This window comes from Carcharodon carcharias, chromosome 7 (assembly GCF_017639515.1).
Source record: "Carcharodon carcharias isolate sCarCar2 chromosome 7, sCarCar2.pri, whole genome shotgun sequence".
Lineage (NCBI taxonomy): Eukaryota > Metazoa > Chordata > Chondrichthyes > Lamniformes > Lamnidae > Carcharodon > Carcharodon carcharias.
Window position 1 is genome coordinate 25,878,404 of NC_054473.1, and position 16,920 is coordinate 25,895,323.

Consider the following 16,920-nt stretch of genomic DNA (forward strand, 5'->3'; position numbering starts at 1 on the left):
TAAAAGGACCCATTAGTTAGCTTTAATATTCTCACAATGCCCAAAGAATCACTGATCCTACAGCACAGAAAGAAACTGCCCTATTAGGTCTGTTTTGGTTCTTTGAAAGAGCTTTCTAATTAGTCTCATTCCTTTGCTCTTTTTTATACCCTTGCAAAATTTTCCTTTTCAAGGATATATTCAGTTCACTTCTGAAAGTTACCGTTGAGTCTGCTTCCACCATCCTTTCAGGTAGTGAATGCTAGTGCATAACAACTCACTGTGTAAACAAATTTGTGTTCATTTCCTCTCTGATTCGTTTGTCTGTACATAGCACTCGTGTGCACATTCTGGCAGTCAATTAGAAGTGGTATTAACAATGGCCAGAAAATAATGGGTGCTGAAGAATCAAGTGTATTTTTGTTATAACATTTATATACAGAGCTTCATCACGTTTTTCAGAAACAGCTCAAAAGAACTTCACATAGTGAACTGTTTTGAGACCGGTGACCATTATACATTTTTTTTATTCATGCATGGTAAGTGAGTATCGCTGGAAAGACCATAATTGCCCTTAAGAAGATGGTGGTGAAGCATCTTCTTGAATTGCTATGTGGTGTATGAACACATGCTATTAGGAAGGAGTTCCAGGTTTTTGATCCAGTGATAGTGAAGGATTGTCCTTTTAGTTCCAAGTTGGGATGGTGCGTGGCTTGGAGGGGAACCTGCAGGTGATGGTATTCTCATGTGCCTGTAAGCCCTTGTCCTTCTAGGTGATAGAAGTCATGGGTTTGGGATATGCTGTTGGAGGAACCTTGGGCAGTTGTTGAAGTGCATCTTGTATATGGTACACACTGCTGTCACTGTGCACAGGGGGCATAGTGCACTAGCATTCACTACCTGAAAGGATAGTGGAAGCATACTCAGCGGAAACTTTCAGAAGTGAACTGAATATATCGTTGAAAAGGAAAATTTTGCAAGGCTATAAAAAAGAACAAAGGAATGACACTAATTGGAAAGCACTTTCAAAGAACCGAAACAGGCCTAATAGGTAACAAAAACAGAATTACCTGGAAAAACTCAGCAGGCCTGGCAGCATCGGCGGAGAAGAAAAGGGTTGATGTTTCGAGTCCTCATGACCCTTCAAGTGAATATTAGGAGAGGGGTGAAATATAAGCTGGTTTAAGGCTGGTGGTGGTGGGGGGGGGGGAAAGAGAAGTGGTGGGGTGGGGTGTGGTTGTAGGGACAAGCAAGCAGTGATAGGAGCAGATAATCAAAAGATGTTACAGACAAAAGAACAAAGAGGTGTTGAAGGTGGTGATATTATCTAAACGAATGTGTTAATTAAGAATGGATGGCAGGACACTCAAGTTGGCTTCTTTCTTTGCTGTAGGATCAGTGATTCTTTGGGCATTGAGAGAATATTACACAATGAATGAATATTCAAAGTGGCAGATGAGGTATTGATGGAGTGAGCTGTTTTGTCCTGGATGGTGTCAAGCTTCTCGAGTGTTATTGGAGCTGCACTCATCCAGGGAGGTGAAGAATATTCTATCACACATCTGACTTGCGCTTTGTAGATGGTGGGCAGGCTTTGGTAAGTCACGAGGTTAGTTACTTGCTGCAGAATTCCAAGTCTCTGGCCAACTCTTGTAAGCTACAGTATTTATACGGCTGGTCCAGTTAAGTTATGGTCAATGGGTAATCTCCAGGGTGTTGATGGCAAGCATTGTGATCAGTAATTTTGTGTGCACCAAATTGTTTTTTGGTGGCAGTGACTGAAGGAAGAAACTTAGGAAGGACACCAAGAGAATGCCATGCTCTTCCAGTAATGTTATGGGATCCTTCAATTTCCACCTGAATAAACTGTACAGGCAGACAGGGCCTTAGCTTAACAACTCACCTAGAAGACATCACGACCAACCATGCAGCATTTCTGCCATATTGAACAGGAATGTCACCATAGATTATGAAATTAAACCTGCAGCCTTCTGATTCAAGGGAGATTGCTTCAACTGAGTTGAACAGACACACAACAAAAACACTCCCAAATTTTTATGAAGTTGTTAAATTCAAAACTCTGTATTAATGGATGAATAGGGCCAGTGACAGATCTAGATGTGTTATTTTAAAAATCCTGTTTCTAAACTGAAACTTACTTTAAAAGGGATTGGTTAAAGATGTCACTCATCAGCCTTCTCTTTTCTAGAGAAAAAAAACCTGGTCACTCAATATTTGCTGATAGGTATAGCGTCCTGATTCTGGCAAAACTAATTTTAAATTATTTTAGTTTTTGCTGAGGGAAGAGGTTAAAATTGGGAGATCCGCTTATAAAAAAAAAACTTGTTTAATAAATTAAGCCAACCCAACCCACCGAACTGGGGATAGCATTGCATGGTCTTATATTTACTAAGAATGCAAAACAAAGTTGTACAAATTAAATTAAGTGAGACCAATTACACCTATTGCTCTGCATATTTCACCCTACTGTGGAATACAGTAGCTTATGATACAAACCAAAATTCACCTAAACTCGTGTTAACTAAGACAACTTTGAAAACGATTTAAAAGATACACGAGAAAGACACGGATGTTCGATTCAGATTAGAAGAGGTGCAATATTGTAATATTCCTATTTTAAAAGTAGACATAGGACAATGTGAGTCAACTCCCACTACAATAAGATGCTCTGACCGCTTAAGGGAGCGACTAACTGGTGCCATTGAATTCAAGAAAGTATCTACGGTCTAGTCAATTTCGTAACATATTTCTGTCCTCAATTACATCTCTTCCTCCTCTATAAATTTTTTGGAATACTATACAAGTTACAAAGAAGTTAAAGTCATGGAATCCTATCAAAGGAACAGGAAACATAACTATCTGACTGCAATTCAACAGAGGAAAATCCATACACTGATTAAAATAGGCTTTTTAATGAAAGCCACTATGTTTATTAGATATAAATTACAGGTTCTCTGATGAAATGATTCTTACACCCATTTACCTCATCAAGCAAAATCTTAGCCAGAATTTCAGGCTTTATATAAATTGATTTAATATTCTGCACAATATATTACTTTCACTATATTTATTGCATAAACATGGGTAAAACAACAATTAGATGGTTTGAGTGATGGTTACAGCAAAGTAATACAGTGAAGCCACAAGAGTAAATCTACTATAAAATTGTATGCCTGGTGCACTAACATGGAAATCTCTTTTATAGATATATATATAGGAAAACATAAAATGCACGTGTGTCTACATATGGAAATAAAAATCAAACAGGTACACAATTACTTAATATCTCTGTCCTTACTGCAACTGGTCAGATTGTTTGTACCTATAACAATAATATTTAGAATGGTAGGGTGCCATTTTTTTTTTATCACCCACGTTGAACTACAAGGCTTAATAGCTATTATAGGAATCATCCAGAAATCCACAGAAATGTTCTGGCTTAGTTACAAAAACTGATGGGAAACATATGAGCACATACAATGCATTTTCAATATTTGGTTGGGAGCTGCATAAAGTGATGATCTATGAGCACTTCTGTTTGAACATCATCTCACTGCTGGGAAGAAGCCTTCTTTAATATACAAGATTTCCTTTTCAATTATATGTAATGTTCGCCTTAACTTTGACATATTTATTCTCATAATTGTTGCTGGAATAAAAATCTACATGAAACTGCAAGCTTTTGTAGCAACAGTAGTGTCATCTAAGCTTTCCTGAGGTATGTACATTTTTAAAAGGCATTTACTATAAAAAAATGCTTTAAATTGTACAATAAATTAATTCAAAGTACTCATTAGTAAAATAGAAATGCATGTCAGTCATTCAAACCGTGTTTTGTGATTTTCTATTTATTTCTTGAATATATAGTAATCATTGCCTGTGAAGCTCTTTGGGATGTCCTGAAGGTTCAGATGACGAATGCAATTTTGTTCTACTTTGAACATCTAGGCTAAATATATAAATTGTGAAATTCTTCTGTTTGCTGAAAAAATAAACTGCAAGTCATACACTTTACCTATTATATATGACAAATTATTAGGCTATGCTTGAGCAAGTAAGTTTAGATGCTGTTTATGTTCGAACACTGCTCATTTTTGAAATGCTTGTTAAAACATTGCTGTCATTAATATAAAGCAATTTCAAAAATCAAACAGAAATGCACTTCCACAGTACAAAATACAGGCAGTATACATTTTTACAGTTGAATGATTCTTAACTGGTAATTCTACTTACACATTGTACTGGAAACAGTTCTGACATGCATAGCATCATTTATTGGTTTCTCTTGTAACTTCATGCCTGAAAGTATCTTTCTCAATGCAAAACTTTTTGGCTCACATACAACAGAGGAACATAACAGTGGCATATCAGTTTGTGTGACAGCTAGCTACTGTAGAAGCTACAGTATTCCTCAAATGTTGTAATGTCCTTAAGTGAATACTTTGAATTAACCAATAAAAATATATCTCTTTTCAAATGGTAAGAGATTTTTGTACTTTGTTATTGCTAGAATTACATATTTGAACATTTGCAGGTACAATAAGGAAAATGAGTCAGAGAGGAGATGAGGATTTTTTTTTATATAAATGCAGCAAAGTTGTTACTATTTGGAATACACAACCTGACTGGGTAGTGGAAGCAGATTCAATATGAACTTTCAAAAGGAATTGGATAAATTCTTGTAGGGTGAAAAATTTCAGACCTTTGGTGAAAGAGCAGGAAAATGGGACTCATTTGATAGCTCTTTCAAAAAGCTGGCACAGCCACAATGGGCCAAATGGTGTCCTTTTGTCTTATATGATTCTATGTGTATATGAATATTCGCATCATCTTTACTATAGAGATTAACTTTTAAAAAGCAAAAGTTAGTTGCGTTTTGATAAATTTTAAACAAATAACTTGACAAAATAAGCTTGTTTGTAAAACAATTGGAAGAACTTGAAACAAAATAGATCTAATTGTAGAAATAATGATGTATTAGCATTGGTAAAGTGTATGATCAACATTATCACAAATAGAAAATTAGTTTGGTCAAAAACATATTGATGGTAACCAATATTTATAATTGTTCTGAAAAAATTCTACAATATGTTGAAATCTTAGAAAGAAAGGCACATCAAAATAAAGTGTTACTGCAATAGAAGGCAACACAGATTGCAACTATTTAGATTAAAAAATATGAACTGAACATATACAAATAACACAGAAAATACGATCTTCAGCAAATGCTTACCTTTCTAACAACAAATTTGTTATATCCTGATAGAATTTACGACGTCTTACAAAATAATCAACTTCTATTTATTTTACTTCAATGTCATACTTAATCATGCTAGAAATTATCAATTGGCCAAGTAATAATGATTCATACAATGTTAACACCTTTGTTTTAAAATTCAGTTCAATAGTGGTTATTTCCTCCATTGTATTCCAGATCTTACCGTTTTGTCACTAAACTACTTGGAACTGAAAAACTTCAGGTAACAACCATATGTTTTTGATTAATAAGGAAAATGATTGTCAATTAAATGATCAAACCTTCAAATGACAAATGCTTTAAACATATATTCTAGTAAGTAAACTTAATCTATATCATATTTACAGGATAATTTCCTCAATAAATACAGTGTCATTGACGTCCAGATTCATCCTTGAGGAGTTCTAGAATTGAATGGGATGACTTTCAACTTTAGCAAGATTGTAAAACTGGTGTATCAGATGCCTGTATTACACTACACCTGATTGTCACTCCATTGACTTTAAGAAAAGGAGAATTATGCTGAGTACATAACAGATAATTTGATACAATCCATTTTAAGCCTCTGCCAAAGTTGAAAGTTACGCCACTGTGTTGATGAGCTTAGCAAGTATTTCGCTCTACCACCCAAAAGAAAATGCATCAGACTACAGGATACTCCTAGGTACTAGTTCGGCTCTCTTAGTTAAAGCTCTGAAGAAGGGTCATATGGACTCAAAACGTTAATGCTGTTTCTCTCTCCACAGATGCTTCTAGATCTACTGAGTTTTTCCAGCATTTCTGGTTTTGTTTCTAAGTTGTTATATATTGGAAATTGGAGGCCAGGCAGAAGTTGTTCTCTCAGCTTTTCCCATGTTATATGGGTTGCCGCAATGCTGGTTGATGAACCATAACTTTTGGATTTTTTTATTATTTATTCTTTCATGAGATGTGGATGTCGATGGCTGGGCCAGCATTTATTACTCATCCCGAATTACCCTCGAGAGGGTGGTGGTGAGCCCTTTCTTGAACCGTCGCAGTCCATGGCAGGTGGTTTTAAAGCCAGATGTCTTTCTGTTGCTAACCCTCCCCATTTATCTGGCACTGGTACACACTGGCTTGCCTCTGCCAATGGCTGGGTTCTTTTGTAGCCAACAAATCCTTGAGTGGGACTTGAACCTCCCGGCTCAGAGGCAGGAGAGCACCAATCAAGCCACTCCAGCTCCCTCTGCAGAGATATCCAGTAATTCCTTAAAAAGGAGGGGTATTTCTCTCTCCCTTAAAAAGGAGCATTTTCCTAAAAGAGATAAAAGTACTTTCAGTGCAAGATTGTTAGAAGAAATGATTACTTTTACACCTGTTGAATTAGCAGACCTAACAGAATGCTCTGACAGGTAGAAAATAACCAAGTCTGTTAGTGCCAGATTCCTTGGTAAACTTCTCCTCGGAAGTGCAAAGATTAATTTTCATTTTTCAGCATTGAATTTAGTTAACACTGACCAGCTCTATTCTGGTGTTCCAAGTCAGTAATCATTCAAAATGATATGCCCTTGCACCGAAATCATGTGGAAGCAAAATTGTGGTGTAATCAGGGTTTCCGCTGCACTTATGAAAAACTATCGCTTGTGGAATGAAACTAGCTCTGAGGAATTTTCCAAATTACATTTATTTAGTTGAAGTAAAGAAAGCTTTTATTAGTGCAGAACATATTCAGTAATCATAGGATTAATAGTGTAAACATTAAACGAGAAACAGAGGAGACAGTATGGCGCACACATTTACAAATGCAACGCAAAGCCTGAATGGCATGGCTGCAGACCTTTCTCATGAACTTTGTTCCATCTACAGGCTAACATTCATGCACTCTATGGTGTATATTGCTGACATTGTTTTTGTTAAGTAAAATCTTTAGCACATGTAAAAGAACATCATGAGCATTGTTTAAAAGCAAAATAGTGCAGAGCACTCTATTAAAGCACTCTAAGTCAGCACCTATTACAAGAATTTTGAAGTTATGCCTTCCTTCTTCCTTAACCGAGGCCCGCAAACCCCACCCCACCCCTGGCCATTGTGGTTGACAGGGCCCTCCGCCTTTTCTGACCCATCTCAAGCACCCTCACACCTTGCCCTCCCTCCCAGAACCATGAAAGGGTCTCCCTTGTCCTCACTTTTCACCCACCAGCCTGCGAATTCAAAGAATAATCCCCTGTCATTTTTACCAACTCCAACAGGATGCCACCACCAAACACATCTTCCCCTCACCCCCATTCCATAGGGAGGGAGCCACTCCTCCATCATCCCCAACACCTCATCTCCTTCCCACAGCACCTTCCCATGCAATCGCAGAAGGTGCAACACCTGCCCCTTTACCTCCTCAACACCGAAGGGCCCAAACACTCCTTACAGGTGAAGCAGCGTTTCACTTGCACCTCCTTCAATTTGGTCTACTGCATTTGCTGTTCTCAATGCGGTCTTCTCTACATTGGGGAGACCAAACGCAGACTGGGTGATCGCTTTGCGGAACATCTTCAGTCTGTCCGCAAGCATGACCCAGACCTTCCTGTCGCTTGTCATTTCAGCACACCATCCTGTTCTAATGTTCACAAGTCCATCCTTGGCCTGCTGCAATGTTACAGTGAATCCCAACGCAAACTGGAGGAACAGCACCTCATCTTCCGATTAGGCACTTTACAGCCTTCCGGACTCAATATTGAGTTCAACAACTACAGACCGTGAACTTTCTCCTCTACCCTCACCCTTTTTAATCCCTTTTTTCTACATTCATTTTTATTTTTCATCCACTTATTTTTATTTTCATCTATTTTTAATAGTTTATTCATTGTTTTATCCCATTTTCTATCCTTTTTTCCCCCACCACCCCCTCCTCCCACTCCACTCCCAAAAGGGCCATCTGTTACTTGTTCCATGTTGTTCTTTCACACTGTTTACTCTTGTTCTGCTATTATCACATTCTGCTTTCTTATCTTAATGCCACTATCAGCACCTTTTTTAGCCCTTACCACTACTATTAACAACTTTTGTCCATGACATCTTTGTCTATCGCTCCTTTGTCCCCTCCTATCCAGCTTCACCTGCTTCACTCCCCTTAAACAGTATAAACTTAATCACATTTTTACTTCTCTCCAGCTCTGAAGGGTCATACAAATTCGAAACGTTAACTCTGTTTCTCTCTCCACAGATACTGTGAGACCTGCTGAGTTTTTCCAGAATTTTGTTTTTGTTTCAGATTACCAGCATCCGCAGTATTTTGCTTTTATTTGAAGTTGATGTTTCAGGTGCAGGCCCTTCATCAAAACTAGAAGATATTACAGATGCACAGCATTAAAAAGTAATGGAAGAGTGAACACATGGACAAAAAGAAATAGAATGACTATCAAGTGCTTAAGTGTAAATTGGGTAGTGTTTAAATGGCAGAAGCGTTATTAGCATGAGACAGTAAGAGCAATTAAAGACATGTACAATATACAGAAAACAGATGAATCACTGAAGAGATGGAGGTTCCAACTGGTAGAAATTGAAGCATGAATAAGTAGCAAGGTGGTAGAGGCTCCAGTGGCTCAGCAACCTGGGAGAAGAAAACATTTTGTCACCAAGGGTGCAGGAAGACCACCCCAACTGCACAGTGAACTGGTGTAGTGTTCCCATCCCAAAATATGTTGACACATTGCCAGGACTTCCTGCCAAACAGAAAGTGAAGACTATAATTAAAATCTGAAATTAATTGAGTGAATATTAAGGCTAGAGGGCTGTGTGTTCAACAGGGAGGAGATCAAGAGACAACTGTGGAAACTGTAGTGTAACATTGGAAGTGTACGCAACCAAAAAGAGAGAGTTCAAAGCATGAGTGGGATAAGAAATTGAAATGGCAAGTGACAGGGATCTCAGGGTCATGCTTGAAGACAAAATGAAGATGCTTGTTAAAGCAGTCACCTAATCTGAATTTACTCTCCACGATGTGAGTAGAAAATGCAGTACAAAGGTTGGGACAAAGAACATGCAAATTGTTTTCTCATCCAGAAGGTGTGCTTGGGGCCCTAGGCAGCTGCCTGGGAGACGAATTGGAATGGTCTCCTGCGCTAGCACTAAAAAGTGATGGGGAAGGAGTGCGGGTGGTATGATTGGTGGAAGAATGAACTAGAGAAAGTAAGCCCTAATGAAGGTAGAACATGGATAGGAAGGGAACATGTGCTTGGTGGTAGATCATTGTTAGTGCCAGCAGAAGATGATTTGTCAAATACAGAAGTCAGTGGGTTGAAAGGTTGAGGTCAAAGGTGATTCGTAATGGTTGAGGAGGATGGATGACAGCAGAAGCAGGAGAATTGGGAAAGATCTAGTGGAGGGCCCTGCCTATCAAAGTAGAAAGGAATGTGACTGAGGAAAAAGTTGAAAAATCACATTGCTAATTGCAAAAGAACATTAGTGGACTTTGCTCTGAATCAACAGGTTTACTCCCACAAAAGGTCAGGCATAAAATCAAAATTTCAGATAAAGGATGTTCCACAGGGGCAGTGTGCATTTTAAGTTACTTCATTTTGCATTTGGCTGCTGCACTGATTAAATGGAACACTCACCAAATCAGATTTAAATATTCAACTTGGAAATGTAGTCACAACTCTTTAGGAATAGATGCAACATAATAACAAACCATGTTTTAATATGAGCTACATTCTAATCTTGTTTTATTATTTTTGTCTTCATTTTGTTGAACTAAAGTCTTGTTATCTAGGATTCAATATGAGAACATTTATGTTCCTATCCATTGTGGCTCTGTGTTCTGCTAAACCATTACTTCAGAATGAATTTCTTCACTTCCTGGCAGAACATGATATTATGCTACAGGATCCTCCCCAAAACACATCTGACATCATCCAACCACAACAAACACCAACTCCACCACCCACTTTCGATGACCAATTTTTCACATGTCCTTTAAAATGTGTGTGCCAAGTACGGGTAGTCCAATGCTCTGATGCTGGTAAGTTAATACAGTTTAACCCTTTACTTGTAAAAATTATTTTCTCAAAATTGAGCAATTGTTTTGATTTTTAAAGGAGATGGTTCCATGATCCTTTATTTAATCTTTAACTTTCTACATTTTTTTCCTTTTTAATATTTGACTCTTGCTAAGATAAAGCTCACGCATGCCAGGCCCTCTCCAGTACAACTTCTAAGGGATCATTCTTCGCATTTGAAAGCAAATATTAGCAAAATATTTAACTATAGAAGAGAAAGCACCACAGTTGATGGCAATTCAGCCAATATCCACACTGCTATAAATTGTAATGTCCCACAAGTTGACAACTCTCTCTGGTCTCCTCAAATCCCAGAGCTCTCACTAATCATTCATTCATACAAAAACTACCAACCCTTGATCTACCGTTGGTGATGATTCTGATGGAGACTAGAATGCCAAGTACAGATAATATACCTGCTTCATCTTGAACATTTTTCTGGCTTTCCCAGATTATGCTATGAATTTACAGGCAAGATTTTTTTTTAAAGATGCACTACCTCAAAGATATCATTCAATCTGCATCTAGAGCAGGGCTATCAAACATTTTATATGCTGGGTTTAATCCAGAAAAGTTATTGAAATAGAAATAGATAAAATAAACCATTAGTACTTACTTATTGGATATTTCTTACATTGTAATCTTGATTATATTTCAAAAGTACTTCGTTGCCCGTGAAGTACCCTGGAATGTCCCAAAGTCCTGAAAGGTTCAATATGTATAATCCTCATTCTATTCTGCTATTGCTTCTCCCCAATACCTGAATACCTGCCCTTTCTTGGCTTGAACTATTTGGAACAAATGACTGAGCTAAAGGTATCTTGAGGATGGAGTTCAAGTTTATGTATATTGAGAATGTATTTGAGGCATTGATGCTCATGATAGAGAATACTTGCTCACACATATGCCAAACATGAAAAAAATTCTTGACGCAAAGGATCTCAGTTTGGGATAATTTGTTGCAGATACTGATAAAACTTGAATTTGAATATCTAATAAAATGTTTTTCTTCAGCAAAGCATCACACTTCAGTTCAATAACTCCCAATGGGTTTTCCTTTGATACTTCATGCATGTTGACAGAAAATAGTGTGCTAAAACTTTCAAACGCTCCTTCAGAGTTCCTGAAGGCAGAGAATTGAAATTCGCCTCTCAGTTCAGCAATTTTATACATGGTGCCACAAAATGGTATATCACATTGAGTCCCAACAGTGTCACATAGTGATTTCAAGGTGGGAAAAGTGCCAAGTTACTTTGGGAAAGCTGTTTCTCCCATAGCTGAAACATCACCCCAAATATCAGCATAGCATCTTTACACTACTTTGTTGCAGCCTGTTTCCTCATGTTGAGTGAATTCAGATGCTCCAAAATATCCACTATGAAACCAAGGCCTTGGAACAATTACTGATTTATGAAAAATTGGATTGCACCATACAATTTCAGAAAGCTCAAACACAGCTCCATGATGAAATTCACATTCTTTTAGCAGCTGAATAAAACAGAGCTGGATCTTGAGTAAACTTTACAGTTTTAGTATCTATAACATGATCCCTTTCAAAATTCTACTACACAGGACTTTTTGATGTAAAATGCTACGAAAACTACCAAACACCTGGTTTGGGTTGATATTTGGCAATTTGCCCTTCAACTTTGTCAAAAAGCCAGCTTTCCTGCCCACCAGGCAGGGTGCCTTATCTATGCTCACACTCAGTTCCGATTCAGTCCAGAGCTCCACCAAATTGTTAAAGAGGTCATTTCCTGTTGTGCTTCTCATTTCTATTAGTTCATCTGTTATGCACATGTTCTTATCAACTCCATGAATGCACACTAATAGTTGATCAACATCAGTAACATACAGCACTTTCATCAATTACAATTGAGAAAGCAGCAAAGGACTTTGATTTGTCACAGAGTTATCTATTCAGATTATCAGCTAAATCACTAGCAATCTCAGTAATTGTGTTTCTTGAAAGGTTGGTATTTGCAATATTTTGATTCCTATCTGGACATAAAGTCCTGGATATCAACTGGGTTATGATACATGGACAAGCTGGGGTGTAAGGGAGGCACAGAGTTTCATAAGAAAAACCCAGGAGTCTGGATTTCCCTGCAAGCCATATTAATTCCACAGCAGGCATCTTATGTCACTGACGTTCCCTGCCTGAAGTCAGCCTTATTGACAGACCTGACTTCCAGGAGTAGGCTACAGGATCAGGCAGGTTCGATGCACAACTGGGTGAGGGGCAATACTCTACCAAGGAGCGGTGGGGAAACTCCTGCTCGTCCTGGCCCACAAGCAGTGCTGTAAAAGCATGTACCTTCTCCTCAAAGCTGCCCTCACTCCCTTGAGCTGCCAGGTTTCCTGAGGATTGGGAAATGTAAATTCCGAGAGGAAGCCCTTAAATGGCCATTAAATGGCTTCCTAAAGGCTTCAACTGGCCCAATCTTTACCTCGCTACTAGTAAAATACCAGTGGAGGCAGGTGGACAACCAGTGGAGAGGAGGAGATGAAGGCCATGCTCCCTACCACAGCACCCAATTTTAATCCTCCCCCACTTGCTAGCTCATTCTAAAATCTGGTTAAATAAGATGCTGTCGGTCTTATTAAAATATTTAAATTGCCACCGATCTCCTAAGAACAGGTTCGTGGGCCGCCCCTTATCCCACTCCATTAAACACAGAAGTGAATGGGTTGGAAGCATGCTGGGGTGGGGTTCAGATTTTTAGACCTTTAAACATCTGCCCTGAACACAACCCACCCCAATTTTGCCTGTTAAATTTCAGCCCACTATGTATACAGCTTTCAGCAGGCAACACTTCAAAACATTCTCCCTCACAAAATGGTTTCAGTGACACAACTATTTCATGGGCAATCACAAAGCCCACCTTAATAGCAGCATCACTTACATGGCAAGTCTTAGTGAACACTAATTGCTCCTTTATCAACAACTGTGCTAATTCAGAAAATTTATCATCCTGCAACTTTCCCATGTTCTGATAATTTTCATTATGCTTTGCTTCATCATGTCTTTGAATATTATATGCTGTTTGTATAGCCACCTGTGTCATGTCAATGCTGTTACTGCACATGGGCTTTCAATTAACATTTATAAAAAATGCCATTCTATTTATTATGAAATACAAAGGCACCCATGATCTACCTTTCCCTTCTTGATAAAGGCAGATAGCTACTTGTCTGTACAAAACTTAAAAATCAGCTATCAATGATCAGTGTCTTTGAAAAAAAAAATGAAGATCCATGGGGATAATAATCATGTCACATTAAGTAGCTCCAATATTAAGGATTAACAATACAAACATATGCATCAATAGGCATTTATTTTCTTTTATAATGGTAAGTCAGCCCAAGCATTAACTACCCAAACTAAGGAAGTCTGAAAGAACCACACAAACAAAGCACATAAGGAGTCCACTACATGATAACTTTGTGAAGGAATCGTAACTTCATCATTTTGTTTCACCCTACTCTACCAGCATGTGGTAACAGCAAGGGCCATCCAACCTATACTGACAAGCCATGAAATATTAATATAAAAATAGTTTGCACTACTCCAGGAACTTACTCACAAAAATCAACTGAGTGCACACAGTCAGCTTTAATATGGTGTAAAGCTAAAAGTATTATTTATAGAATTTATCCAACACATGCAATTCTTTCTGGACACTTCCTCTGTCATAATATATCCCATAGAATCCAAATTTTGATTTCTTATTCAGAAGAACAGTACTTGGTGTCTTGTATTTGAAATTTGCCCTTGGAAGAATGCTAATAAATTCTGGCCCAGACTGCTTTCCTTCTATTTTATGATGTCTGTCTTGAGGTAAGTTTGATAACTTCTGCAAAGCAAACTGGTATCCCTGAGCTGGCCCAAGACTGAGACCCTCAGGAATTACACCACGTGGCCTGGGTCCTGCTGCTCCTCCCCACCTTTCATCACTGGTAAAAAACCAGTAGCGGTGAGAGGAAGCCATTAATTGGCCTTTTAGGGGCTTCAATGTGGCCCAATGGTGGGTGTGCCGCGCAACATCGCCCCAGCTACAGGTAAAATACCAGCAGAGATGAGTAGACGAAGGGCACAGCTCCCCCATCGCACCAGCCGATTTTAAGCCTCACCCGCCTGCTAACCCACTCCTGGAGATGGTGGTGTAAAATTCACCCCCTTATTTACTTATAAACTCAACTTTGTTAATGAACAATGATGTCAGAATCACAATATACATATTTAATTACTTCTTTTATGCGGAGCAATTTTGGGATTAGAATTGTGAGAGAGATATTAAAAATTTATATACATGTGCTAAGGTATTATGTTCTGTTTTTATTCCTTTGGGAGTAAGAAGGTAATACAGAGAGACCTGCTGAAAAACGTTGTAAGAGCTTATGTTCAGCATGCGCCAAATATACTTAAATATTTTGTCAAAGTAAGATCCAAAATCAGCTTTGTACATGATACGACTATAGCTCAAGTAAATGTTGTCCACTGTATTATCAAGTGTAAGTTAAAAAGTAAGATGGAGATCTTGATGACCCAGGTCAAATGTAACTTGTGATTTCTTCTCTCAAATTGATGTTGTTCGAACATTTGAATTATTTTGCAGTTGTTTATTGCCACACAAAAATCTAAAGTCATATCTAACATTTTTTTCATTTAATGAGCCAGGTTTGAAGTCAGTGCCAGCAAGAATTCCTAAAAGTACAGTAATGCTTGATCTGCAAAATAACAAAATTACAGAAATAAAAGAGACTGATTTAAAGAACCTGCCTTCACTCTATGTAAGTCAATGTTTTTTTTATTTCAGATGTGGTATGTATTAATATTCATACATTTAGTACATAGTCCTGTTTATTCAACAGAGGAATGGCGAATGTACAAATAAAATGGAGTATTATTCACTTTGTTGATAGTAGTTTAGCTAATACCATATACACATTCTTTGAGGACAGGGGAGTAATTTTAACCACAAGTGCATGTGGGCTTGGGTCATGAGAAGTTAAAATACAAATATTTCAACCTGACCCCAACCTTCGCACTTCTAGTTTAAACGGTGGTGGGTGGTGGGATGCAGGTGATGGGGTTGGGCAGCCACTTCAAATCATAGAAACGTGATTTGCCGCTAACAGGTTTAAAGTGAACTGGATGTTGTTTTTTTAAAAAGCACTTCGGGCTGAGAAGCCCAGCAGGTAAAGGGGTCAGGAAGGGCTGAATCTCAGTAAGTGCCTTTACTTGTGGACCAGAAGGTTTCCCCTTAGTCTGACAAGCTTTCCTGCATCCAGCTCCACATCGCTGACTTTGCTCAATTTCCCTCCATTTCTCCCCTTAACCACCACCTGCTCCTAAACTGCCATTTGCCCACCCAAAAATCACTTCCCCCAATGACCCCAATCTCATTCTCTCTCCACCTCCCTATTTGCTCTTTGTTCCTCGGCTGTGGCCTTGTACCACATGCTACTCTGCCTGACAGGCAGACAACCTGTCAACCAAGCTTGCTGTTAGGTAAGAAACTGCAGAAAAAAATTGAAAGACCCTTCTGGGTTTCCTGTCCAGAAGACCACCCACCCCCATCCCTCACCACACCATCACCAATGGCCAATGCCCATCATTTAAATATCAGGGCCATAACATCCATATGGAATCATGATTAATTGTTATCCATGGAGGCAGGAAATGCCTCACAGACATTGGCATAGAAATTCAGCAGTACAGCATCCATCTTGCAAGGACTAAATAGTTTTCTAAGCTCCAACATAGCAGGCCGGAAGAGCATGCTTATCAAGAGTCGAAAGTGTGCAGCCTCTCATCTCCGCCATTTTGGGAAAGACAACAACAAAAAAACCCCTGCATCCTGGATCCGTAACTTAAACAGGTGTTTGGCCTGCTTGAAGTCATATGGCTTATATGATTTGTCCTGCAATATAGCTTGTCCTGAGGTGGCCAGTGTCAGCTGTATTTAGGAACACCAGGTTGGCATGCAGCCTGTGTTCAATGCACATGGGCTGCTTCCAGCCTCTGCCATTTCCAAATGCTGCTAGCCTCCTTCTCACTCACTGTAGTCCTCCCTCCAGATCCGATGGCTACCCACCCAATTGCCCTACCTTCCCAACTGAATATGTTGATTCAATAATAAATTGTAGTTCAGAAATTGAAACTTTAAGTATTTATTGTTGCAGAAAGACTAAATTTTAGACTATAATTTGAAGGCAGCATTTAATATCATTATGTCTGCCCCTGCCTCAGCCTGTCAAAACCCTGAACCAATCCTTCATTACCTCCTGACTCTCGTGGCTGCCCTCCCACCTTCTATCCTCCTTAAAATTTAGCACATCCAAAATTGTGGCTCATATCCTAATTCGCACCAAATCCCATTCACCTACCACTTTTATGCTCGCTGACCTAATTAGTTCCCGGTTTAGCAACACCCTGATTTTAAAATTCTCAATTGTTTTCAAATCCCTCTAAGTTCCTACAGCCCCATACTTCCATACTTCCAATCTTCTTCAGCCCGTAACACTCACCATCCATAGTTTCATAATCTCCTTCAGCTCTGTAACACTTAACATCGCTGCGCTGCTCCAAATCTTGTTTAGGCCTGATTCCATCAGCCTACCAGTGACAACTGTGCTGTCAGCTGC

General features: G+C 38.7%; 2 protein-coding genes across 7 annotated transcripts in view; one reads left to right on the forward strand and one right to left on the reverse strand.

Moving 5' to 3' along the window:
• LOC121279878 (centromere protein P) overlaps positions 1-16,920 on the reverse strand; it is a 401,310-nt gene that overhangs the window by 107,059 nt on the left and 277,331 nt on the right. The window lies entirely within an intron of this gene.
• The window catches only part of LOC121279875 (asporin-like), a 120,545-nt gene continuing 106,888 nt past the window's right edge, over positions 3,264-16,920 (forward strand). Inside the window, exons 1-4 of one of the 6 annotated variants that reach the window (XM_041191388.1) lie at positions 3,264-3,718; positions 5,435-5,480; positions 9,971-10,232; positions 14,951-15,063. In XM_041191388.1, the coding sequence (XP_041047322.1) occupies positions 9,992-10,232; positions 14,951-15,063 (354 nt within the window). In that variant the 5' untranslated portion in view covers positions 3,264-3,718; positions 5,435-5,480; positions 9,971-9,991. The remainder of the gene's footprint in view (positions 3,719-5,434; positions 5,481-9,970; positions 10,233-14,950; positions 15,064-16,920) is intronic. The other 5 variants (XR_005943517.1, XR_005943516.1, XM_041191387.1 and 2 more) reach the window with 5 other exon arrangements.